Source organism: Pagrus pagrus, assembly GCF_965226575.1.
Source record: "Pagrus pagrus genome assembly, chromosome: 1".
NCBI lineage: Eukaryota > Metazoa > Chordata > Actinopteri > Spariformes > Sparidae > Pagrus > Pagrus pagrus.
The window spans coordinates 36,286,969-36,313,294 of NC_140185.1; the positions used below are offsets into that span (position 1 = coordinate 36,286,969).

General features: G+C 43.3%; 1 protein-coding gene across 2 annotated transcripts in view; it reads right to left on the reverse strand.

Moving 5' to 3' along the window:
- The window catches only part of LOC311255180 (multiple epidermal growth factor-like domains protein 11), a 139,860-nt gene that overhangs the window by 71,988 nt on the left and 41,546 nt on the right, over window positions 1-26,326 (reverse strand). For both annotated transcript variants that reach the window (XM_084349445.1, XM_084349446.1), the window contains exons 5-6: window positions 25,212-25,312; window positions 9,260-9,352 (exon numbers count right to left, since the gene is read on the reverse strand). In XM_084349445.1, the coding sequence (XP_084205571.1) occupies window positions 9,260-9,352; window positions 25,212-25,312 (194 nt within the window). The remainder of the gene's footprint in view (window positions 1-9,259; window positions 9,353-25,211; window positions 25,313-26,326) is intronic.

Consider the following 26,326-nt stretch of genomic DNA (forward strand, 5'->3'; position numbering starts at 1 on the left):
GCGGCGGCTGAGTGTCGGCGAACAAACACACTCGCAAACACAAATCAAAACGCAGGAGCTGAGGCGGAGGAGCTGCACGGCCATGGATCTGTATGGATTTTGTACAGTGGAGCTGAAGAGTGGCGCTGGGAGATAAGGAGACAAACACAGGAGCGAGAGAGAGAACAACAGCTGAAGGAAAGCACAAGCTGCATTATGTTGTTGCACACCTTGACAGGCTTTCTCTAACATGGACGCCAGCAGGAAAAAACGTGTGAAACTTGGCTCTTGTGAGGACTCGGGCTGCAGCGGAAAGAGGCAAATACATCACTGTAGGCGACTCCTGAGTGTCGTGTACGTGCGTGTATTCATGTGTGTTGCACGAGTCCAGCTCTGATGAATGGCATGTCTGTGCACAGTAGTTGAGCGAGTGCCCACGCTGGCTGGTGACAGCCACAGTGTCATCGCAGCAGTCTTCACCAGACCAACTCGACCCTGACACATTATCATATTTATAGGAAGCTAAAAAAAAAAAAAGGAGTGAAGGAGTAAAACACAGAAAATGAGGCGCTCGCTTAGTAAAACACTCCACAAACATTAACATGTTCCAGCTCTGCTATTTTTAAAGATGAAGACTACGCCATGACTACGCTAAGCTAGAAAAAAATCCTTTATTACAGAATGATGGGGACAAAGCTTAAGTGTTAGCGGTGGACTATCAGACATTTGTGCATCTAGTCTGTCTGTCAACATCTAAACTATCCATCCCCGTCACTGATGGCGTGTGCAGATTACCAGAGATCACGGGTGATGCGGTCCCAAACCGACAGCGAGTTCAGTGACAACATGACGGCTTTTGGTTGGAAGATAGATCAGATCTACGAGCGCACTCAGACATAACAGAAAACACAAAGTGAGGCTGAGAGACGACCTGCGGCTGCAGATTAAGAGGGAAGAGAGCCAACCTGAAGAGACAGCTGAAGTCGGACCACCCTGCTATTAATGTCACGGTGAGTTAACTTACTCAACTGTAAGTCCTCATGTTAACTAAGCATATATATACTGTTTGCTTGCTAATGCTAAATCCAGTTGAGCTTTGTAAGTAAGCTCTGCTCCTACAGCGGCAACTTTACACACATTACTCAGTTATAACTGACAACATGATCGAGAATATAATGTGGCAATCAGTCAAAAAATGACTGGCTGCCTCTTCATTGTTACCAGTTAATGTTAGCGAGTGATAAACTATGGGGAAAAAATGAATTAACAAAAACTACCAGCATCTTTTAAAGTGGAACATTTTCTTACATGTCTCCCAAAGCATGAGTTGACGTCATGAATCCAACAGCACACACACAATCTCTTTTGTGGGCTCTCTTGCATGACAGATTATTTGGTGGTGATTGGATCGTTAAGTGCTTAAAGTAGCGCCACAGCTGTGGTTAAGTCCTGACCTGGCCAGAAACACGTATTTCCCTCAAAATGAGTTTGAGTTAAAATGTTATACAGCTTGTGAATGAAACACGCAGGACTTTACAATTAACTTTATAACCTATTTAGGAAAAGTAAACATTTTTCTTTAGACAAATAAATTGCTTTTTCATTTACTGTCCTGATAAATATTCAGATCTGTTCTCTAATGTGTCAAAACATGCATCACGTGCTGCGGCTGTAACGTCTGCAGCCTGAGAGTTTATTTTATTTATGTATCTGGACAAGAAACTTAATATTATGCTCGATCTGTTTTCATTCGTCCTGACAAGAAAATGCTATGAACATGGCATCGCAATTACTATCTAGTCAAATGTTGTTTCTAAGATCACACAACAATTTATTCTGAAGATTTTACATTTTCACCTGTTTGTTGGTTTGTCAGCAGGAAAACATAAAAACTACTGAACAGATTTCCACGAAACTTGGATGGAGGATGTGTCTGGATCCAGAGAGGAGCCCATCTATATTTTTGGTACATATGCAGGTAAAGAGGATTGTTTTCTCACTTTCTTTAACAAAGTGAGATCAGGGATTTATTGACGTTTTGTTAATTTCTCAGGGGATAATGCATTGATATTAATTAGGTGGCTGGTATCATGAGTGAGGACAAGAGACATGTTGGATCTTGCGGGAGGTATGCACTCTACAGTGTGCCATTTTGGCACGTTTGGTTTTCTGCTGATTTTGCAGAAACTTATCAGCCGGACTCAAGAGAGAAAACATTTTGACTACGCTGTAGTGATATTTGTAGATAAAACTGGACTAAAGCATTTTGAGTTTTCTTCAAATAAAACCACGAGGGATAAAAGGGACTTAAATGTGCCTAAAACTAATGAGCACTTTTGTCTAAATACTTAGACTAAATCCAAAGTAGCTGCTAAAAATTAACACCGCAGCAAACTGCTAACTGCATCTGGGAGCAAAATACGCCACATCTGCCTTCACGCACTCATTAGAAAAGTTTTTCTGTGTCTGAATATCAAAGTTCGTCCATTACAAGAGACACAAACAACCAAAGTATTCTTTGGCAGCTCAGAAGCCGCCGTAGCTCATCAGTAAAAGCCTTGTTAATGTAATAATGTGCCGGGGCTTCGTCTGTTGCCATGACAACAAATGGAGAGCTGTGCCGGTTTCATCACTTATGGCCGAGTGGAAACGCCGACAGAAGACTGAGAGCGTAGGTTTGTAAAGAAACATCACTGTAGAGCGGCTCTGACTCCTCCCGGCCTCAGTGCACAGGGAGCAGGGAGGTCAGCTACCCATAAGCCCTTGTGTTCAACGCTCATTTCCTGTGGTCAGCTGTGATTACACTGTCACCTCAATCAGGCCACAACAGAGATCTTCTCAAAGAGGACAGAGAGGCGCAGGTTCAGGTGTCTGCAGAGGTTGAAAAGCCTTCGATCTCAGTTTGACAAAAGACACTTCAGTTTAAAAATACCTGCTCCCAGTATATGACCGTCAGTATCCACATATGTGTGCTGCTGTCAGTGTCTTTTATGAGTCTGTGATAAACTTACATCTGCTGCTTCATATGGACTGCTTCTGATGAGAGCTGTGGTCGTATAAAGTGGGATTACGCCTGAAATCAAATGTTTGAAATGAGACTCCCGTCATGATCTATCTTTACAGAATCAAACACAGACAGGAAGCTTCACGTGTGGCTGCAAAGGTGTGTCGTCTGACTGCTGCTGTCATGTCAGTTACATCCTGAAAGCAGCTACTTTTCATATCTGTAGAGAGACTTAGAGTCCAGTATCATTACTTATTATAATCTCAAGGTTACAGAGATGGCCCAGAGGTAGAAAGCAACAAAGTACAAATACGTCATTACTGTATTTAACTGTAACACAGTACATGTTTCAGGTATCTGTACTGTACCTGAGTATCTCTGAGACTTTCCCTCTCTACATCTGAACACAAACATCTGAACTTTCTCCTCCTCACAGCTTCAAAACAGCCTCGTTACTTTAGTTTGATGCATTTGAGGTGAATTATGGATTATTGTTATCTGGTGTCATCGCACGCCGCCTTCCCAACATTACCAGACTGATGTCGACCTATCAGAGCACATCACGCACGGCAGACGCAGCGAGACGAAACAAAGACGTAAAAGACGAGATTTCTTTATTTTCTCACTTTGTTGCTGCTCGGGACGCTTTACCAACCCAACATGTGGCTATTTGACGTCCTGGGAATGAGACTCAACAATCAACTATCTTTGTGGTGCGTTCAGGAACAGCTGGGACAAATCCTACTGACTCTACCTTTAACTTTAATAGTCTTTGAATTATATTAATATGACGTGAGCTTCAGTTAGCTTTGACCACAAATGTCCTTCAGAGGGAGACTTTTTACTCTGATACTCTGAGTACATGTCAGAGCCTTACTCGATTACTTTTACCGGAGTAAAGAAGCTCAATCAGCACTTCTACTGACCTTCTCGCGCCTTTTTTCTCAAGTATCTGAGCTACTGGAGGAAACAACGTGTGGACTTGTGCGCCTCTGCTATAATCTATCTGTATAAAATATTGAAATAATGTGCACATAAAGAACAACTTATAATAAGTCATATTTTACTGTATATTATATCATATCATATTTAGTTGTTAGAATATCATGTTTCAAATATGAACTTAACTAAACTAACACAACTTCATCACCGCTGAGATTCATAAAAATTTGAAGGTGCAGAAATAATCAGTTAATCAAAAATTAGTCACTTCATAAATTGCCGGTGTAGCAGCTCCCTACATGAGGAATCTTTACCATCTCGAACAGCTTCTTTGCATTGTTCCTCCTTCACCTTCTCCTTCCTGATAATCTCTCTCATCATAATCACCATCTTTACATGATAATTGCCATCAAATTTCTACTTATCTACCACTTTTTCTCTTCTTGCTATTTGCGGCCTCTTCCTACGTCTCCTCTCGCGTCCCCTCCGTCTCATCCTCGCCTTCCTCTCGTTGCTCCACCTCGCTTTTCATATATTTCCTGGCAGAGCAACAAAGTTTGGAGAGGGAAGGCGGTTGAGGCTCACACGCTGCCTCACCAGTTAATCTGGTTAGCCACAGCAGAAGACAACACAGAGGACAATCCTGTGGCCTTCTCCTCTTCCTCAATGTCCTCATTCAGAGAGCCCACTTCAGGTTTGAGCGAGAGCCTCATGCTCTGCATTTCCTCCAAAAGGAGAGACGCCCACACACTGTAATCATGTAAAAATGGATTCAGGGATTCTTTACCTGGAAGTCTGTTCCCTAGAAATCACATTTACATGTTACTAAATGTTTTAACTAAGAAGATTGTGCAGGAAACACAATTTGCTGGCTCGATTATGTTCTCGTGTTCGGCGTTTTATTCTGTTACCACGCAGACGTCACAGGCAGGTGGTCGTAGTTATGAACTCACAGAGAATCAGCACGCGGCTCGACGGCTTCCTCAGCGTTTTCTAACTCGCTGTTTTGTTTTTTTACGGCCAGCGGCTCGACTGTTTCAGTTCAGCCTCTCAGATCTCATCAGTCCAGTGCTAAACTGACGCTAGAGGGGCAGGTAGAGCGGACAATAGGCTGCGCAGAGCAGATGCAGCAGGCAGAAAGTCAGACACAGCAGCCATATACAGCATTCAGGTGATTTTCAAAATAAAACACCCCGTGCAGGTTTGGATCTACAACATAACAACAATAAACAGAATTAAACAGACAAAACAAGAAACCATTTAACTACGTAGCCAACGTACTCATGACAGAGGCACAAAAATCAAGGAAATAAACAGAATCTGATGTCGACCACATCAGGCAGGACTCTCCGGTTCTGAAAAGCTCTCAGCGGGCCGCGAAGGAGAACGGAACAAACCCGAGGTCATGTATGGTCATATAAAAGTGTTTCCTCACTCGAATCGAGGGTCTAAAGACAGATGATGTCATTCACTGTACAGATTGTAAAGCCCACTGAGGCGATGTGATTGTGATTTTGGGCTATATAAATTTTATTGATTTGATTCGATAGAGACGTGTCCACTGGAATCAAGGCGCTGGACTTCATTAACTTATTCATTTATAATAAACTGGGTTACAAGTGTTTTATTTTTAAGAATCCACCTTTTTTGTACACAGGGTTTTAAGCTCATTGTTTAGAAAGCTGGACTTCTATTTACAATCTTGTTTGTATCTTCCCTCTGAGAAGAACAGCCAAACTCATTACACACTGGAGCTCCAAGAGTCTCGACTTAACTCATCAGAATTAGAGCGGCTGGTGCGGTCCACCAATCAGGATCCAGTAATGCGTCTGTTCTTCCTGTGAGCAAAAAAATTCATTCAATACTGTGAGCGAATGTCTTTGCGAACCCTCGTGAAGACCACCGCTCTCATCCTGAGTGTCCTAGTGTATTAGACAATCCAACAACAAAAAAATAAGACCTTTAAATCTGTTACTGACCACAGGATTCATTTCCTCTGACCAATCAGGTGAGAGCGTGCATGAAATAAAGCTCAGTCTTTGTAAAAGAAGAAGCTCAATATCCCCACGGGAGAGATTCAGTCTCACTGCGCTGCATCTTTATAGCAAATTACATTCTTCCACAGGTAATGAGCAAATGACAAATTCTTTTGTCGGGATGTGAGGAGGCACGCGGCGGCGTTATAATCTCACACGGGATCCTGGCAAAAAAGAGCTTTTTTTAATCTATTTCCCAGTCTTCAGCTTCACCTGGCGAGGTGTGAGGTCGATTGCACAACGAGTTCGGCTTCATCACTAAAAAATAAAGAATAGATGGAGGCGAGAACAAAGATAGAAAACTGCAGCAGACCGGAGAGAGAGGACGTTAGAGCGAGCCAGACTTCCAGAGCGAAGCTGACGTGTGAGATTGAGTTGATCGACAGACTCCATCCTCCTCTTCCCGTTAGCCTAAGTGGTGGGAGATTTACCTAACCCCTGTCTTGACTCGGCCTCAGTCCCTCCGCACCTGGGCAGCAATAAAAACAGGTAAACAAAGGGGAGGCTGGAGCACACCAATAACAAAGTGGGACTAAAGGGGCTGTGGGACTCACTCAGTGTCAATACCCCCTTAAATCCCCCCGACCGCACACACACACACACACACACACACACACACACACACACACACACACACACACACTGGACTCCCTCAGCACCAGTGAGGCCAGGATGAGAGTTTGAAGAGCTGAGCGGATCAAAATGGTGGAAATGAGATTCATATTGAGATGCAATAGCTTCATTTCCAGTTTAAAGGTGTAATCAGTACATTTTTCCCCGTTGATGGATCTGCTGATCAGTAACCATGACACACAAAAGATTATCTCTATTTCACGTACTGAGATTCTCACTTTTCAGGGCCCTCAAACTAACTCTCATCCACTCGGCTGCAGAACTTTTTTATTCCAGTCAGAATCAGAAACACTTTATATTTTGTCAACAGGCTCGAAGGCTAAATGTAACAGCTCTTCTACCGATCCTCCTGTAAAACCTCTCAACAGCTTCAGCTAATTCAAAAGGCGGTGTGTCTGGTCTGTCTGATATCGCCGTGTTGGCGTTTTTCCCAGAACATCATAGGGGCCCTATTTAAACAATCTATGGCGCTCGGTTCACAGCACAAGGCGCGAGTACGTTTGGGGCGTGTCCAAGTCCATTTTGCTGGTTAAACGGCAGATGAAACGGTTTTGATGCAGGTGGATAAAATACGTCAGAAACGATCTTGTATCTCGACATTCACAGCTGATGAACTTCAGATTATTTAATAACTCCTGACTCGCGGACAGGATCAGTTAGTGTTTCATGTTAATTAATGCTCTGTGTTCGTCTACACATGGAAAGGTCAAACACGCCGTCCAGATTCACACAGTAAAACAGTTTGGAGTGAAGCAGCCGACCTGATAAATCCTGAGATCCTGTGTATAAATATTTGTTTCAGAAGCAGGAGTTTAACCCTGTTTCCTCTGGAGAGTTTATTTCCACAATTTGTTGATTTAATGTGCCACGATATTTGTCACGCGTGTTGTGAAGCTGCCTGTGTAGGTTCATCTTACCATCTGAATAATGCGTCTTTAAACAGCAGCAAACTGACTTTGACTTTAGACCAGTGATTTGTGGGTCTACGGTGAAGTCGCAGTCGCTTTCTGCTGCCTTAAGATAACAATCCACCATCAGTGCACCTGATCACTTTAAGACCAACGTGCCCAGGGGCCCACACCCTCTGTGCCGAGCCTAAGATAGAGCCCATAAAGTTGTTTTATTTCCAGTTTTCTGTTTTTTTTTTTACGTCTAGGCAACTTGGTGAGGTTTAGGAAAACACAGTTTGGTTTAAAAAAGACCCTTTCACAACGTTAAACACCTGTTACAAACAATAACTTCTCCCACATGCGTATTTTTCCTTTCAAACAAGACGACGGCCCGAAACATTGTTGGTAAAAGAGGAAGGAACAAAACATTGTGCAGATCTACGGCTGGGAAAGATGCAGGCAGCGTCTGTTCTACAGCGAAGTTTGGTTTTATTCTATCACAGCTCAGAGCTCAGAACCGCGGCAGCAACATAAAAAATGTTTCTCTGATAATAAAAAATATTTACACAGCAGCCAGCTGGGAAATCGGACTGCAGCACTGCTCAAACTGCAACACCGCCAACAAACTTTCAGCCAAACAGAAATCCAAGGACAGATTGTTGATCGCTCGGCGCGGCGAGCTGAACTACGTGAACGACCAGCGCAGCGTTTTGCAACTCTTGATGTTGAACTTGCTCATTTAACATTTCTCTTATTATCCTGTAATTAACTTTCAGTTTGACCTCTACTGTGAAAAATGTGCTCTTTTCTTTACGACCACAGAAGGTTAACGTCAGATGATTTGGTGTCTCTCTGAAATGCCACCATCTGATCATTATGCTGCGCCTCCTTCACCCTCAGTTAAATGTTGCTGCAGGTGTGATTTGTGCACATCAAGTGTGATTATTACAGCATGTGAACCCACGATCTCCCCAGACAACCCCTGTGTGCGAGCTACCTTTGACTAACTGTGGCTGCTAAATGAGACAACACCGAACAAAACACACAGAAGAAAAGTTTCCACCTGACAGTCGAGCAGCCAGAGAGGCCGAGTGGACGTGACTCGTCCAACTCGGTCTGATGACATTTGAAACAACTCCGACGATCTTAAATTGTCGTCAGTGCAAAACAAAAAAGATCTTTTCATCTGACGAGGCGATCGGAGACATCAATATAAGTTTATCACAGACATGCTGATGTCAGTAACAAGAAAAGTCAGTACAGAAGACGTTTGAGCTACTTTCATCACAAAGTGTATTTATCTATGGATCAACTTTGCACTGCATGAGGTCCAAAGACTATCTGGTCCTTAAAAATCAACATATTTACACTGAAGATGGGAAATTGGTTTCCACTTTTCTGATTAACAGAAACGAGCAGAATCAGAAGAGCAGTGGAGACGTGCAGCTGAACTGACGTGTGGTTGTGTGTTTGTATCGTACTGTCACGTACTGATGGAGTACAGCTGTGACCTTCTTTCTTTTTTATTCTTTTGAAAAACTTTAAAAATTAAACAAAAAGCAATCTTGCTTTAAAATTTGAAGACACGTGTCATTGAGAGGTCAGTTCAGCTTCTGTCCACTTGAATATTCATTGTAAAAGGTATCTGGATCAGCAGTGCGCACCACATTTTTTGACGTGAGGAAACGATAGAGAGAAAAAGTGAAACCTCAGCTCTTTATGATCTGTTTACATTAAAATGAGCTTCACTGTGACGACTTTAACGTGGGACTCACCACTGGAGCAGTCCAGTCCTCCCCAGCCCGGCTCACACTGGCAGGTATCAGGAGAGACGCACCGTCCGTGGGCACACTCTTCAGTACACAACGCTGAGGGGGAAGAAGAGGACATTGAGATGGAGATCAGCGTCTCCTTTAAATACATCAAACTGTCTTCTTAGATCAACTCTCACACACTTTTATAGACGGTGATCGGCAACAAATCAGGATGTGTACGTCTGTTTTATTCACAGCAAAGAAATGTCACAAGTGTTATTCAAATCCAATTACAAACGCATGAAAAAAGAACATTTCTTTCAGAAATCTATAAAAACCCTATCGCATAATTTCTTCTTATTTTTTGTGTGAACTTCTGATTAATCAAATTTGAAACGTCACATGTTTTATTGATACGAGCAGCCGTAACAACCAAAACTAATTCTCTCTAATTGTGAAACTTCAAACATCAAATGTCACATCAATGTTTCAGTCTTCATTAAATTCAAGTTATAATATGTGACTTTGATTGTCCAGAAACAATGAGGAAGAAATTAACGATTTTATGGATTTTTTAGTTTTAATGAGACAGTCAGCATGAAGTTTTTGAGGAGGAGCAGGTTTTAAACACCTGCAGCCGACAGAAACAAAACAGCATCACTCTGAATAACAACACAGATGGATGTTTTCATCAGCAGCAGCGTCTCTTAATGAATCTTTGTCTAATTAATTCATGTTATGTTCAATAGAAAGTCTGAAAACTTTATGCAGTCATACATCCCTTTGTACTCAAAAGAAGAAGTAAAGTTTAAACTGCTGGAAGCTAAAAATCAGCTTCTCCTGACTTCTCTGTGCTGAAGTGCGCCTCAGGTTTGACCCGAGGGCAGAGATGAGACTAATGTTTGCCGTCTCAACATCTCAGACACAAAAAAGATGTTTACAAACTGTGAAACCGTCATCTGGAATACGACTGATTTTAATGTCCGACATCAGGTCGAAATGAGTGCATCGTTTAATTTACGTGCAGCAGAAGTGAATGAGCACTTCTGAAAAAGCAATTTCAAGTTTTGATTCTTTGACCACATTCAAGAAATCCCCCAAAGCACACCTCCTCAACACCGCCTACATGTTTTAACCCCCTCCTCTGATGTGTTTTCGTTTTGTTGGCGTCTTTGAGTGTTTTGAAAAGTGCTACGTAAGTTAAATATATTATTATACACAGGCAGAATTCAGTGTGTGTATGACTGTGTATTGTGTTTTCATACCACATGCTGTTGAGGACCTGCTGAATTGTAACTGGTTCAGTTTGGTTCAGGGAAAAATGTAATTTCTGTCCTCTTCACTTGAGTTGATTAATGTTAAAGGTGACAGAAGATATTGAGTTGACCACTACGTTCATATGCTCATTTGACTCGTCTTCGTTTGTAAGTGTGAGCTCATTATAAGTCTGATGAGGGGCAGCGAGCGGTGAAGCAAGGTCTTCACTTGACTCTTTGCTCCAGATTTTGCCTCAGGTCCACACGACTTATTGACAGAGATTGTCGGAGCGCTAAGTGGCCTGTGAAGAATACCTTCAGACGAGTACTCGGGGCCAAAAAGCATCCTTAACACCAGATCTTAGAGGTGTAATCTGTAAGAAATGGCCAGCATTCGAAGGTGGCTCCAATCCTGTAGGGGGCAGCATAACCGCTACCTGCTGCTCACTATACTCCTCCACTGTTACTGATCACAGCCTCTGAGAGCGACGGAGGTCAGTGTGAAGACAGAGGACACAGTACAGAGGTGATTGACAGCGGCTCTGACCAGGACTATGACTCCAGGGACAAGAAGACGCGGCAGGCGGGGACAGGAGAGGACAGAGAGAGAGTTTCACGATGAGTTAACGAGGCGATTAAGCTCGTCTCAGTTCAGTCACAGAGAGAAACTTGAATTCAGACGGTGTACGGTTTTATTATTCTGTTTATGAGGAAAATAGGTGTCAAAATATTTCCTCTCTTGACATTTTGTGAGTTTATTATGTTTATTAATTAAACTTAAAAGCTAAGAGAGCTTGTGGAACGTAGCATAAAGCTGCCACCTGCATACTACTCATCTCCCAGCTGAGACTACGGAGGCTGTTGCCTTTGCTTATGAGCCACCTTTCACATCAGCAGGTGGAGGGGACGGCGGTGGGGTTTTTACAGCCACAGAGGCTGCCAAACAGTTTGAGTCACACCGCTGGATATATTCAAGGACGCCTCGAGGCATTTCCTGACGTTTTGTGGTGACAAACCACTTTTTCAGGAGACCTCTTCACAGGAAGGTTGGACCATCTCCATCTGTGATTCTGCCGATCAAATCAGGTATTTTTAGCCAAACCGTGATTTTCTCCTAGCCCTAACCGAGTGGAAACCTCAGCAGAGCAGCAGCACAGCGTCAGAAATAGAAAATTCAACCTAAACAAACGTAAAGGTTGTTGTTTTACTTTCTGTTATATTTGGTAGAAATGCATCTGATGCAGTACATTAGGTTTTTAAGATGACAGATTTACAAAAAAACACAAAAATAATGGAGTCAGTGGAGTGCCCATTTGTCTTTTTCAACCTTCCCCCTCAGAGTCTGTTGTGTAACGGCTGTACTGTGTCACAGTGTGATTGTTGTGGTTTTCTTTTTTTATACATCAGATTAAAGATTAACATTAGAGCACAAATTGTGACAGTCTGCTAATATTTATGATTTCAAAGAAATCAACTGATCTCACATACGGTGCGATGCTACGAGCTACGTCTCCTGATAGCGTGTGAGGCGCTTTATCTACCTCGTACAGCAAACAGATAAAGCAGCACTGACATCCTCATTTTCACCTTCAGCTTCTCCAACGGGTGTAATATTTCATCCTGACACGACCTTACAGTTGAGAGCTGTCACACAGTATCTGAAGGCTCCAAACAAACGACTCTATCACAGCGTAATAAACGATGCAGCGTTTTCACACCGCTGCCGCGTCATTATCCTGTTCAGCGATTAGCTCAGAGGCCAGAGGTGGCTGCTGCGAGGAAGAGGAGGAAGAGGAGACAAAGTAAAGAGACAAAAAATTAAATGAAGACTGGAGGAAGCAGAGAGAGACAAAAACAAAGACAGAGTGAGCAATAAACACGGAAAAAAGACAAACGGCAGGCGCGCACACACACACACACACACACACACACACACACACACACACACACGCACGCACACACACACACACACACACACACACGCACACACACACACACACACACCTCTATATCACAATTAAAACCTTGAAGTGAATCTGTAGACGTCACTCTGCTGACTTCAAAGAGAAAGACGTTCAAACTTTAAACTCAATGAAACATCAAAATGACTTTTAATAATATAAACTCGACTCTTTCACTTCCACTTGTGATGTCATTGCATCATGAAGTCAAGTTTGAGCTTTTCTTTGGAGACACCACCTCACGCTCGGCTCCTTTATACTGTATAATGTAATGTACTATACTGTATCTATCTATCATGTTTTTTTATATTTTACTTTTATTCATTTTCAACACAAAGGAAAGAGAAACTACATGAACAGATCTGGATTGCTCTGACGTCTCAACACCTATTAATTCCCGTGCCGTGTTCAGTTGTTCGTCCTCTTATCTTGTTGCTGACATGAAAACATCGTCCATTTCTCTCGACATCGCTCCTCTTGAGCTCTTATCCTGTGAGTTATGTCTTCTGTATCATATATTTCATTCACAATTTTCAGCCATTCATCTCGTGTCGGTGGCTCTGCCTCCGTACAATCTCTTCTATAATGTCTGATGTCATGTTGTGTACTGGGGATTTATAGTATACCTCTGCTGAATCTTACTAGCATAACGTTAGCGCTCTGGCTAACAGCTGAGCCGAGGGATTGATCTCCTTTTGCTGAGTCGTATCTGAGGTTCGTCCTATTTACTGAAGTAGTGAACAACGTTTCCATTACATAAGAACCTGATGGGGTTGTAATGATTGTTTCAGCTATTAGTCAAACTCGCAGGTGTTGGCAGGGAAACAGTTACTGTTTCTATATTTTTAAGGCAAAACATGTAAAAATATATGTTAATGGTCTTGATGTTTTTGCTAGTGACCCTCATATAAGCGGAATAATGTCCCTCGAGGTGTCCATTATCAAGAATGAATTTCTATTCATGTCTTCCATTAGTTCCTGATAATGCACACCTTGTCTGACATTATCCTTTATGTATTAAGTACTCCAGTTACACTTTGAATGGATCCATATAACATTTGTGTTTTCGCCACAGTTAAAGGAACAGTTCACCTAAAAATTAAAATGTATTCATCAGTTTCGTAGTCCACAAAACATTTCTGGAGCTTCACAGCAAAACAGCGTTGCAGCATTCTCCTAAACAACTGACAGAGCTGAACACTTGTTTTAAAATGTGAAAAACAACCCCCCAAAAAACAATTTGGCTCCATACAGCTCGTTTGGTGTAATCCAAGTCTCTGGATTTGAAAGGACGTTAGTTAAACACTTTTTTATTTTAGCGACAAAGCCAAAATAGTTATCACACACCTCGTCCAAAGTGGATGCATAAGCTCAGCCGTGTATCCACATTGTAAATAAATTTCCCTGCAAGTAACTGCTGTGAAGCTTCAGAAATGTTTTGTGGACCACGAAACTTGAGCTGACTGTCCATCAGCATGGAGGGAGGAGACGATGACTGGATGAACTGTTCTTTTAAAGGAGCTCTCGTATGCTTTTTTAATTCTTGTGCTTTCCTTCAGTGTGTTATATCCCGTCTTGTGCATGTAAAAGTTAAAAAAGTCACACCAACAGAAGCTCCTCTCTCCCACAGAAAACACTGCTCCTGAACGCCTCGTCAGTAGTCCCGGCTTTAATTCTGTGACTTTGTGACATCACACTACGTCACCATGTCACACATGTGCATGATTTATGCCTTGCCGCTAAGTTTGTCATGTCAGAATTGATTTAGCGCAGCTGCTCTGGTGCTGGCTCAGGCGTGTGTGAGCTGACCAATCAGAGGAGCCGGTGCATTCAGGAGGAGGGGCCTTAAAGAGACAGGAGCGTATCAGACAGAGGGAGGATACAGAGCTGCAGCACTGGACAGTATTTCTCCTTTTATGGTATCAAAGAAATCAACGTAAAAACAGTTTTATTATCATCATCTGTGTCGCTTGTTCAAAGTGAAGGCTGAACTCCATGTAACATCCCCTCCAACTCATTCTGTTAGGATCACTTGTGTATCGCAGTATAAATACTGCATCATACATCAGGTAGGCATTGTGCCGGGAGAAGACGGGCTGACAGCTCGGAGACTTCAGCTCCTCCATCACAGAGACGCTGTTTTCCAGAAACCGGCTTCGCTTACAGACGTGCAGAAGAACAAATGAAGCATCACTTTAATGGAAAAACGAACGGCATCCACACCCTCGCACACAAGCTTATACGCACCCAACTAATCCTGCATCACACACAAAATCTAGGTGTGTTTTAAGGCGATGGGGTTACATTTAAAAATCAGCACAAAAAGTGAAATGCTGAGTTTTGAAAGTTGCAGGAAGTGTGTGAGCAGGGAGGAGAGTGGGTCCAGTGGAAACAGGAGTTAGACCGGCCGCGGTAAAGCTCGGTTTTATGGCTCTTCAGCCACGGAGGGGTCGTCCTCTCTAAATTTATAGTGGCAGCGTGTTAACATTTTACAGCTTTTTTTGTGCATTAGGACAGGAATCCTCGCAGCCACATGTTCTTGGCACGGCACACTGAGTAAAGATTTATACTGGTGGAGGAGAGTGTCTGCCTGTAATACTGAGAGCTTTACATTTGCTCAGAAACAACAGACTGAGCAGGACTGCTGCAGCTCACCAAAGGTGTTTTAGTGTGATGAGAACAAGTTTTGCACTTTCATAAAGACAGAAAAATGTTTAATAAAAGATATTATGGGATTAGACAAAGCACTGTCACAGTCGGAACACTGATCAATATTAAAAATAATTTAATCCCTATACCTAAATGTCCGAACAGGTTACCTGTTAGTGTCTCCAAACTCATATGATCTCCGTGAGATTCAATTACCCCGACAGATTCAAGATTCAATACCACATTGTAATTTCTACCACAAAACAATAAAAACAATAGACAGAGTTTATGATGTTGTGACGCAGCGTGGGATCATGGAAGCCGTCTTCATCGTTCAGTTCAGAGTAAATCTATCTCCATGACTCAGGTGGAAATGTTCACAGACGAGATCATGTTGTAAAGTTACGTCTAGTCACGCTCGCCGACCTCCTTCCACTCTCTCCTGGAAGTTATAGCGACGTTGCTGCATCCTGCACAAATGTTGAGCAATAAAACACTAGAGGGCGCCGCTCAGTGTCACATCGGACTCTGGCGGACCTCCACTTTTCCTTCCCCACCGTCCAGTCTCCTCCCGGCTGTTCTGTAGTGACTGTTCGTCTCTGTGCCCGGGCGAAGTAACATCATACAGATGTTTAAAACTTCTCACCATCTCACATAACCGCTCCGCAAAAAGTTCTGCCATTTTCTAAAACTTCTTGTCTTGTGGTCGTGTCTCGCTTGCATCATCTTCTACGCGGCCCGCCACGACCACCAGAGCTACAAACACAACGAGTGAATGTGTAGTCACTCGATTAGGCTTTGTGCACCAGTTTAAAAAACACGGTAATGACAGGCCTCACATGCTGGCGACTGCTGTGCTTCCTAACGTTTCCTCCTCATAATCCCTCAAACTGCCTATTTCAGTGAGTTGTCAACAATTCTGCCGAACAGTGATTTTTTTAGACAGATTTAAATCATTTTCAAATGCCTGTTGAGGTAACAGCAGCCAGTCTTTCACAAGACAAACAAGCAAAGATTAGAGACGTGCTGGAACAAAAATAATAGTACTACATTTTTTCAGGTTTCTCTTCCGACTCCTTAGATGGGTCTCAGTACACCGGCACTGACGCTAACCGTGATATTTCAAAATGAAATACTGTTATAGTATTAATATCCTGTATATAATCCAGTGGCTCTCAAATCATTTCTGTTTCTTTTCATTCTTGCTTCATCATAGTAGTTGATAATGACATCTTAAAACTCCTGCCACTACCTCAGCGTGTGGCTACTTCTGCCACGCAAACTCACAGTAGAGAGTGAGACACCCACAGTGCAGGTAGACACCGCAGCAATATCGTTATCGTGAATTATTTTGGCCATGATAATGGCCAAAAGTGTAAATCTGATGTTGTGACAGCCCTCATTGGGAACCACTGCGGAGGATAGTCGTTTATCATTGAGTGAAAAGAGGAGGGACGGGGGTCACTCCTGCAATCAACACGGCCTGAACTTCATAATGAGGTAAAAAGCCAACAGGATTAGCAGTTTGCTGAGAGCTCTTCTTTGTTTTATGCGTCTGATTTTTGGAGAGAGAGCGAGAGAGAGAAAATCATCTTGCAAACACAGGCCCAGATTTTAATAAGGGACCACCGACACATGCTCCTGTAATCCTGAAGGAGAGTTGATAAATCATTAAACGGGCGCCAAATCCTTTCATCCTGTAGATCGGAGCAAGAACAGCTACGAGGAGGATTACATCAGCGACGGGGACAAAAAGATTAATAGATATCAAATTAAATAATCGCTACCTAATTCCAGCTATTGTCTCGGCATGCTGAAGCAGTCTTCAGTGCCCTTGAGTCTCACGATCGGCTGCTGCAGGATGAATGAGCGCGGAGGTGTGAGCGGCAGCAGAATGAGCAGCGCCGGGACCGGCTGTAAGTGCACACCTGACATCTTTCTCCAGAGTCTGATCCCCACGTAAATCTGCCGCCCGGGCCGGTCAGAACATCCCGGGGCGACAGCGACTGAAGATGAAAAAAAGTTCTGAACAGAGAAGGAAGTTTGAATATTTCTCCTCTTGTTCTCTGGACAGAACACGACGTTCCCTGAAGTTTTTGTTTTTATAAAATCATTTTTAACAAGTGGCCACGAAAATGTATCTTTAAATTGGGGTCGTAGCCGAATACGAATACATGTTTCACATACATAAATAAAGATCACACTCTCTGCTCCGTTATGAGCAGCATCCAAATTTCTGCAGCCGTAAGTAAAAACACCAGTTCTTCTCTGCGTCACAAGTCAATCACATAATGGAAATAATCATTCGGAAATCAGAATTTAACAAGAGGAACTCCACATAACTGCTGATTTTCTTCACTATTAAAAGGTCCAACGTGCAGGATTTGGAGGGATCTCTCAGTTTTCATCAGCGTAATCACCAGAAACTAAGAATCGTCACCTTAGAATGAGCCTTTTCTGTCCACAGACAGCCATGTTGCACCGCCACGTTTCTACAGGAGCCCAGAGTGAACAAACCAAACACTAGAGAGACTTTCATGTTCGTGTAGCAGTCGACCAGTGGCAGTGCCGCCACGTTTACGTTTGACTCCTTACTGCCCTCTCCACATCACATCAGGGACACACAGAAGGAGGAAACCAGGCCGTGGAGGGCGCCGCTCAGCCCCGACTCCAATCTGGCCTGGTGACATCAAGTCTATGGGCCGAGTGGGAGGTTGTGGGCGGCGCCAGCAGGGGAAACTCTACTATGCATATTCAATGAGCTGCATAACCAGGAAGTAAACGTGCAAGCCAGAAAACTCAGCAATTCTCATTGGTTTGAATGGGCACCATATCTGCATCTGGGATCTGGTTCCTCTATATGAATCTATGAAGGAAACATCGTAAAGTGGATCGAAGTGCTGCCCGGTGCTGTTCTGACAGAGCTCGCTGCACTCCGGTGAGATCTGTAGCGATCGTTTCAGCATCTGTTCTGCTTTCTCCGCCTGCCACGAGCTAATCTGGCAAGAAAACACACTGATAATCTATTAGAAATAGTGTCGCTGCTGTTTGTGACTGTGTTTGCAGAGCAGTAGGCTCACACACGTCGCACCAGCACTTATTATTTTCTCTTCAAGCTCTGCAGACAATAAAGCGGAGGGTGAGACAAGGCATGTTCAGCTGAATGCAATCTGCAACCTCACTGCCAGATGCCATCTTAAAGTAATTCAGAGTAATGGCAGAGGTGTTTGCACAGATGTTAGTTTTACACACAGAGTATTATTGATGATATTGAAAGTGGGTCTTGTATGAGCCGTGTGTGATTTGACAGCAGACGGGAAAGTTAACAAAGTGAACACAAAATGGCCAACAGAGCTTTTCAAACTTTTTTCTCACAGTCACTTGAACCCAGCTTTATCTCTATCTGGACCTCCTCCAGGTTTTAAAGTGAAATCACGCAATGTTGGCCAACTCCGACCTGGACCAGTGACAGTTGCTCAGCTCTTACTTCAGCTCAGACTTACCAGCTGCGGTTTCATGGACAATAATTCTTCAATTCAATTGAATTTAAGCTGATTAGAGATTCCAACTTAACTGTTTAGGTGGACGTTAAATAAAGTGATCTGATAAGATGCGTGTTCACAAGCTCCAAAGGATTTAAAAGGATTAACATTACTTGACTGACACACAGAGGTCCTGCCCTCTGTGCAGCATCTAATCTGTAGGATATATAACAGATGAAGTTAACGTCTTTTTCACACAGTAAACAGTAACTGATATAGGCTATTTCTTTGTCGTCCGTTGACAAAGTCACCAGACTCCCTTGACAAATCGCTCAATTTTGTGACCTGTTGACTTAGGACACACTTTATAAATGTTGTGAAATGCCGTCTCTGACAAATTGTTAATTATTTCCGCCTTCTTGTAAATTCGGCAAATGTTTAACATTGATTTCTGACCTTCTTTGTGTTAAAAACATTGTGTCTGTTTGTCCCAGTGATGTACGTGTTTACTTGCATATCGAGCAGTGAAGTGAGATCTGATCATGGTCACTGGAGATGCATGTTGAGACGCATGTTGATACCAGGAGTGAACACATACTCTATTTGTACTGCAGTAACAGTTTCTGCCCTTTCTGTCCACCTGCAGATAAAAGTTTGATCCTGACAGACTTGTGAAGCCTCCACTTCAGCCCAGAAACAAAGTCAGCGTTTGTGAAGGAGGAGGAGGATTTCGCCCTGCCTGGTCTTTATCTCGTGCTGCTATACCTTCCTTGATCCAGCACAAGAAATCAATTATCCACCCTAGATGGTAAATTCTATAGGGCAGCCTCGCTTTTTCTCATTGAAGAGGGGAAGCTGAATGGTCCTGCCTGGAGGGGCGGGGAGGGTGAAGAGGAGCGTATTGTGTGCCTTTATTCAACATCTGCTTGTAAACAACTTTATTAGATTCTCCCGGCGGACCCAGACAAATACCCCTCGACTCTATTGTGTGATGCTGCTTCCACACACACACACACACACACACACACACATGCACACACACACACACACACACAGCCTGCGCTCCCGTTGGCTGAGCAGTTTGATTGCCGGAAGCTAATTCTTCAATGTTAACTAGGAGGAGACGCCTGCCCGGTCGGCTAACGTTAACGGCCTCGGACAGGTCTTTTGTTGTGGGACACACGCAGCCGGAGCTAATTGAAAGGCCGCCCCCCCCCCTCCCGACAGAGGATGGAGGAGGGGGCAGGGCTGCTAATTTGATTAGAGGGCTTTCCTCTTTCTGTTTGTGAGCTCTGTTTTTCATTTCCTGTTCGTCTGCAGATCTTAAATAAACATTATCATGTGCAGGGCGTAGTGTCTGTTCACTCTTGTCGCTTCTGGACTTCAAATTTTTTGGTGAGCGCCCTAAATTGAACACATCTCTTGTTGAAGTTCTCTGTCTTGCAGGCGGAGGATACCTTTTGTTATTTTTCATCAGTGCCTGAGGCCATTTTCTCTCTTGTCAGGATAAATCCTCCCTCAGTTGTCCCCCTTTTTCATTCTCGCTCCAACTCTGTCCTCTTTTTTTCTTTCTTTCTTGGATCCTGAATGCCGTTTGTGTCGCCTCTCTAGCCGTTGAACCCTCACAGCTCGGCTGTCTGTGACCTCGTCACCCATCAACCTGCTTCATCTGTTACCCTCGTCTCCTCTCTGTCACCTCCATCCACCGTAACCTCTGCAGCTCATCTCACCTCCACAGCAGATCTGATATAAATCACTGTTCGAACGTGACTTTTATCACATCCCTACACATTAAAAACAGTTATCCTATCATTCAAGTTAATGCTGTTTCTCTTTTCCTGTTTATGTGTCAATAAGGCAGAATAACTTACGTACATGGTCGGGGTATCCCCAGTGGAGTTACAGCATAAAGGAATTGGCTCTTCCATTGCACAATCAAAACAGGAAGAGGCATCAAACCCAGCCGTATTTCAATAGATCAATAAGTAACAAAACCTGCCTCCTTATAAATACAACCGGCTGTTTAACTCGGACTTTTTCACAGCACTGAGATCAGGGTTTCTACATCAAACCGGGATCCTACGGTTGTTTATTGCTTTGGACAGCAGCCGGCTGCTAGCAGTAGACGTGCTAACACGTAATGTATATCTGACATCCTTTAAACATGTTTAATGTTAAACCTTGACTAACACTATTTTCTGTTAAGTCAGTTTATTTCAAGAGTGTGAATAAAGTAATTTGAGAGCATGAATTATTGATCAATATGCACTCATTTGAGAGCAGAAATGATCAATTAATGAAGTTTTTTTCCCCCATGGTACCTGCCATGATGAGTATCAGGGCTTCCACCGGTGCATAAAAGCCTCTAAGCATCGGACGTTTGGGGAAAATTTAATGTTGGTTGATAAAGTGATGATGACGTAAGAGAAAAGGCGAACTTCAACTGTGAGGAAGTGCAGCACCCGGACAGTCTAAAGCGTTTGGAGTAGAGTTTCTCTCTAATGAATCTTCAAAAGACAAACGGTTGTGAGCATATTTTGATTTAATGACTCAGTAAGTACCTTCGCGAGACAAACTAGAGTATATTGTGAACTTTCTACGCCATCACTCAGCAGAGCAGCCAACTCCAGCAGCAACACACGAGACAGGCTGACCAACAAACAACTTTAACCGACTCTGAGGTGCAGAAATAACTTGGTGCTTAGCTCGTTTCTGAGCCTGCTCAGTGTCTCAGACAGCGATGGCTGGCCCCGGACCATTCATATTATCTGCCAGTTATGTTTCATATTGTACTTCAGTGGACTGAGGACGACAGTGAATGGTTGGATTGTGATTCAATTCGGCATCAAAGCATCGCCGTTTCTTGCTACATGCAGACTTTGCAGTTGCACAGGGCCCTCGAGGTGACCTTCGTCTCTGTTGTGGTGGCTCAGCGTTAGCGTGACCCGACAGAAAAGTATTCTTCTATATCACATAGTGCCCGTCACCAATTTCAGGTTCTTGCCTTACTTTAAGGCAACACTGTATATTGTAATGTATGATTATGTAAAAAAAAAACACCATGGTTTCCAAAAATAGGGTTCCCTAGTTGGCACAGGGCCCCCAAAAAGCTACAAACGGCCCTGCATCCAGGTCCTGTAAGGGCTTCATCACAGGTCTGATTTACTCTATAGTCACAGTGGTGAAGCTCTGTGTTGGAAGCATAGACATAACAGTAGTAAAGTCAACCAGTAACATCTTCAGGTTAAGTCACTGGACACTGGACCCCATCAGAGAAGACACCTGGTCGCTGTGCCTGCCTCCACCGGGTCTGACAGCTTTTCTGGGGGGAAACCCTGGAGTACGATTCAAAGACCTATTAGGAGGGGTGATAGTTTAATTCACTGCAGAGCCGTTATCTGAATACAGAATAAATTCAGCAGACACTTTAATTCTGCTGGAACTTGAATGGCACACGGCCATCTAAAGTCCATTTGGAGCTAATCATAGTGGAAAATGTTACCCGTGCTTTGTTAATAACCTCTTGTGTTTTTTTAACGTCTCTACAGAATGGAAACAGACACGGCGGCAGGATCAGCACGACTCAGTTAACTGTTTGAATGGCGTGTGACTCATGTGATCGTGAAACGTGGTCACTTTCTGTCCTGTGAGCTGGCGGCAGGTCTGAAGGAGCAGCGATCTGAGTTTGAAAGACTTTGAGAGACTTTGTAAGATGTGATGAGATAAATAAATGTGTGCGTGTGCTGCGTGGGCCTCCCCAACAATTAAGAAGAGAAGCTGAAGGCTGGTTTACACTCAACTAAAGAGTCGCATGTATGTGTCGTATCAGCTCTGAGTGAACATCTGTCGTCTCAGCTGCTCGGTCTAATTGTCTGGTGTTCGGTTTGATGTGAGACTCGTGCTTTTCTTTGGCTGGAAAAAGAGCTTCAAAACAGGAGGAACTGCACAGAAATATGGTGTTTTATCTCACTAACCAACAAAAACAGATCCATCTCACACATCAGGGAATAAAGCCGAACACATCTGCTGATAAGGTGACGAATATCAAAAAGCTGCGCTTCGTCTCTTCTGTTTAAAATAAAAGCAAGAATGAGCCTGAGCCTGATTTGCTCAGCAAAGTAAATCACCCAGAAAGACGCTGTTCAAACAACACATCCTCAGAATAAAGCTCAGATTGTTTCTTAAGAGATATCTGACAACATCTAACCCCATATTAAACGTTTTGTGCAGCTTTTTTTATCCCTTTTGTTTGTGTTGATTTCAAAGCAGCGTGTGGTGAAACTTAAAGTAGAGACGGATCCACAGAGGCAGATTGATCTGACTTTGACATCCCTAACAGCAGATATAGATAACTGTCTGACGAGTGAGAAGATAACGACTGAGATTGAATCACTGTTCCACGAGATACACTGCAATTTTAACAAGGCTGCGTACTCTCTGTGTGTATCGAGTGGAAAAAGTTTGAAAATAACAATGCAGATGACAGGAAAATGACTTTGTTTGTTGCTGAGACGATATGCAGGGCACACAATCCCCCCGCGGAGGGAATATTTCAGAATCCGGCTGAATTCTGGAGATAGTGCTGTCTGATAGGAAACGACAGTGTTGGGTATGTTTTTATTGCCATTTGATCAAACACAGTGTGCATTTGCAGCATTTTAAGAGACTCTACGAGACGAGAGCAGCGTCTGTTTTAACTCCTTATGAAAAAAGTTAAATTGTTGTTCAGTCAGAATGTGAACTCGGCCGTTTATCTGCTCTTGATGTCGTGGTTGTTTCAGACGCTCACAGCTCAGATCTTTGTTTCTTTCCGTATCCTGTTACACAGCAGAAGCTCGGAGCCTTCCAGCTGCAGAGAATCAAGTATTTAACAAGACTATTATATCAAATAAAGTCTTCATAAGACACATTTGTTATATGCTGCTGATTAAATTTGGATTATTACTTTCTATGGACGTCTATAAAAGGAGACATTGCAGTTCTTCAGGTTTACAACTTATTAAACTATGACTTCTGAGGATTTTATATCTGATTGGCTGGTCGGTGTTACTGCACACCTCTGACTCAGGTGTTTCTCTGCTGCTGCAAAAGGATGAACCATTAAAAACTGCACTACAATGTTTTTTGCTTTTTTTATGAGGAATGGGTTGGTGACAAACCCACAGACATGTCACTTGGACATCACTATTGAAGTGACATCCTTACCCCCAGTGTCCACCGGGCCCGCCAATGCCGCGTTACAGCCGCGACACGGTCACGGAGCTGATCACGGCCGTTCTAGACAATTCACCACCGGCTGCACGACGCCATGTTTCAGCAGCATCCCAGAAGAGGTTAGCGATTGAGCCAGACAGGGAGTCAGACGGAGGAACGACATAGTGCATCCGGTCAACAGCCGGGCTCGGGCTCTACAGCGCAACAAAGTCGGAAACATCAACAATTAAAACAGACAAATAACTAAACGACTTAACTACGTCACCTACTGAACCACGGTGGAGGCACAAAACAGTCCCGGTGGGATCTGAAGTCGCGTGGACGACTGAACAAAACAGCTTTGCACACGTCAGGTAACTGAGACGTGCACGGTGGAATCAAGGAGTTAGGCCGCGATCAGAAATACACAAATGCCACACACACGTCTTGGCTTTTGGTTGTGGTTGAAATTGATTTAACTTTAACATCCCTAACAGCAGATGTAGATAACTGTCTGACGAGTGAGAGGATAACGACTGAGATTGGATCACTGTTCCACGAGAAACGCTGCAGTTTTAATAAGGCTGCGTACTCGAGCGTACTCGAGTGGAAAAAGTTTGAAGATAACAATGCAGATGACAGGAAAATGACTTGTTTGTTGCCTCGCGACCGGATGCTCGTGTTGTTTAGTGAACAGGATCAGCTGAGAGGCTCAACTGAAAACAGAGACACACACTCGATGGCTGAGGGCGTTCTGGCTGTTTGGACGCGTCCTGTAATCAACGCATGCTAGTAACACAAATTGAACGCACCATTACAGGGTTCAAAATCAAAGGGTGAGACATTTTTATAACTGGGTCCCATCCTGTCCTCGTTAACTATCAGCTGGTCATCAAACCTTCAGCAGGTGAGCTGCTGTTCTGAGGCTGCATGAGCTAAATCTACTGTCAGACTTTAGATTTTTTTCCAAACCTGATTCTCAAAAAGTTTGGCCGCTGTGTAAAAGATTAATTAAACAGAGTGTGACAATTTGGCACAAGCACAGCGCCGTCACTGGAATCAATTTTACTGATTATCATGTTTTGGTTCTGAAGCTTCAGTGAGTTCATCAGTTCAGCTACAGACCTCCTCGTTGCTGATTTGGTCCTGATACATCGTACGACTCTCAGTAAAACCACATCGCTCATGATACTGCAACTATTCTCTCTTCTCGCTTGAGTGTGTTCACAGTTAGAGAGCAGATAATTAGCGACTTTCCTCTGTTAAAACTTCTGTAATCTGCCCCCTGATGTATCTTCATGCTGTCGAGCACAGAAACAAGAAGCAGAGATTTCAAAGATCTGTTAAATGATCTCCTCTGTTCACCTTCAAAGCTGAAAAAGTACCCGTTGAGCTGAATTAAGGTTATCAATCAATTAAGGAATGGACTTACGAACACACAGGTTTCCACTCTCGAAGAAGCCGGGGCAGCACTGAGAGCGTCGCCTGTACATCGTCCTCACGCCTCTCCTGTACGCCGTCTTGTAGCTGATCCTGCACACACACACACACACACACACACACACACACACACACACACACACACACACACACACACACACACACACACACACACACACACACACACAGAGAGAGGGGTGTATCCATCATGTGATCAGTTTATGTGACAACAGTATAAAAACTAAAGACCACCATCACTTGTTTATCTTTGAGAAATGTTAAAATCAACTTTAAAGTGAGAGACACATCTCACGTTGACTCAGTGTTGAAGATTATATGATGATATTTTTATCTCGACGTATATTTTCTTCTTAAAATGGCACCAAAACATTTCCTGAAAACTTTAAAGCTACTCATCACGTTGCTGCTGAGCACTGGAAGTGTGCTCACAGCACAGCTCTGCACTTCTTGAAGACGAGCAACACTTAAACGTTTTAGGGAGTTTCTCCCACTCATTCAAGGACGCTGATGTTGTCTGACATTTCATCTTAAGATCAATGACTCAGCTCTTAGCTGGAGGAGCTAAACTGGTGGCTATAAAGCTTAATGTGGTCATTAAAGCCCAAACGCCGTCGGTCGCTCATCGAAATGACCACATCAGGCGGAGCTGAAGTGCCGGTGTCGGGCTGTAGACACGAGTGACGACTGCCTCTGGGCCTCAGCAACAATACTACGCACAGTACAGAGTTTAAAATACTGTTTGTAAGATGAGAACTGACTGAAACGGGCGAACGCAGATCTACAGTCCACACTTCTGCTGAAACAACCCCATTTTTAAAAGCTTTATTTATTCAGGATTCTCAGTTTTATGTACACAACAGCTCAGTCACACACAGCAGCCATCAAACACGCACAGCGATGCAATGTAACTAAGTAAATGTACTCAAGTACTGCACATGCATGTATGTATGTATGTATGAGGTACTTACTCGAGTACTTCCATTTTCTGCTACTTTATACTTCCACTCCACCACATTTTGGAGGGCAAATATTGTACTTAGCACTACATTTATGATTACTTTAGTTACTAGTTACTTTGCAGATTAC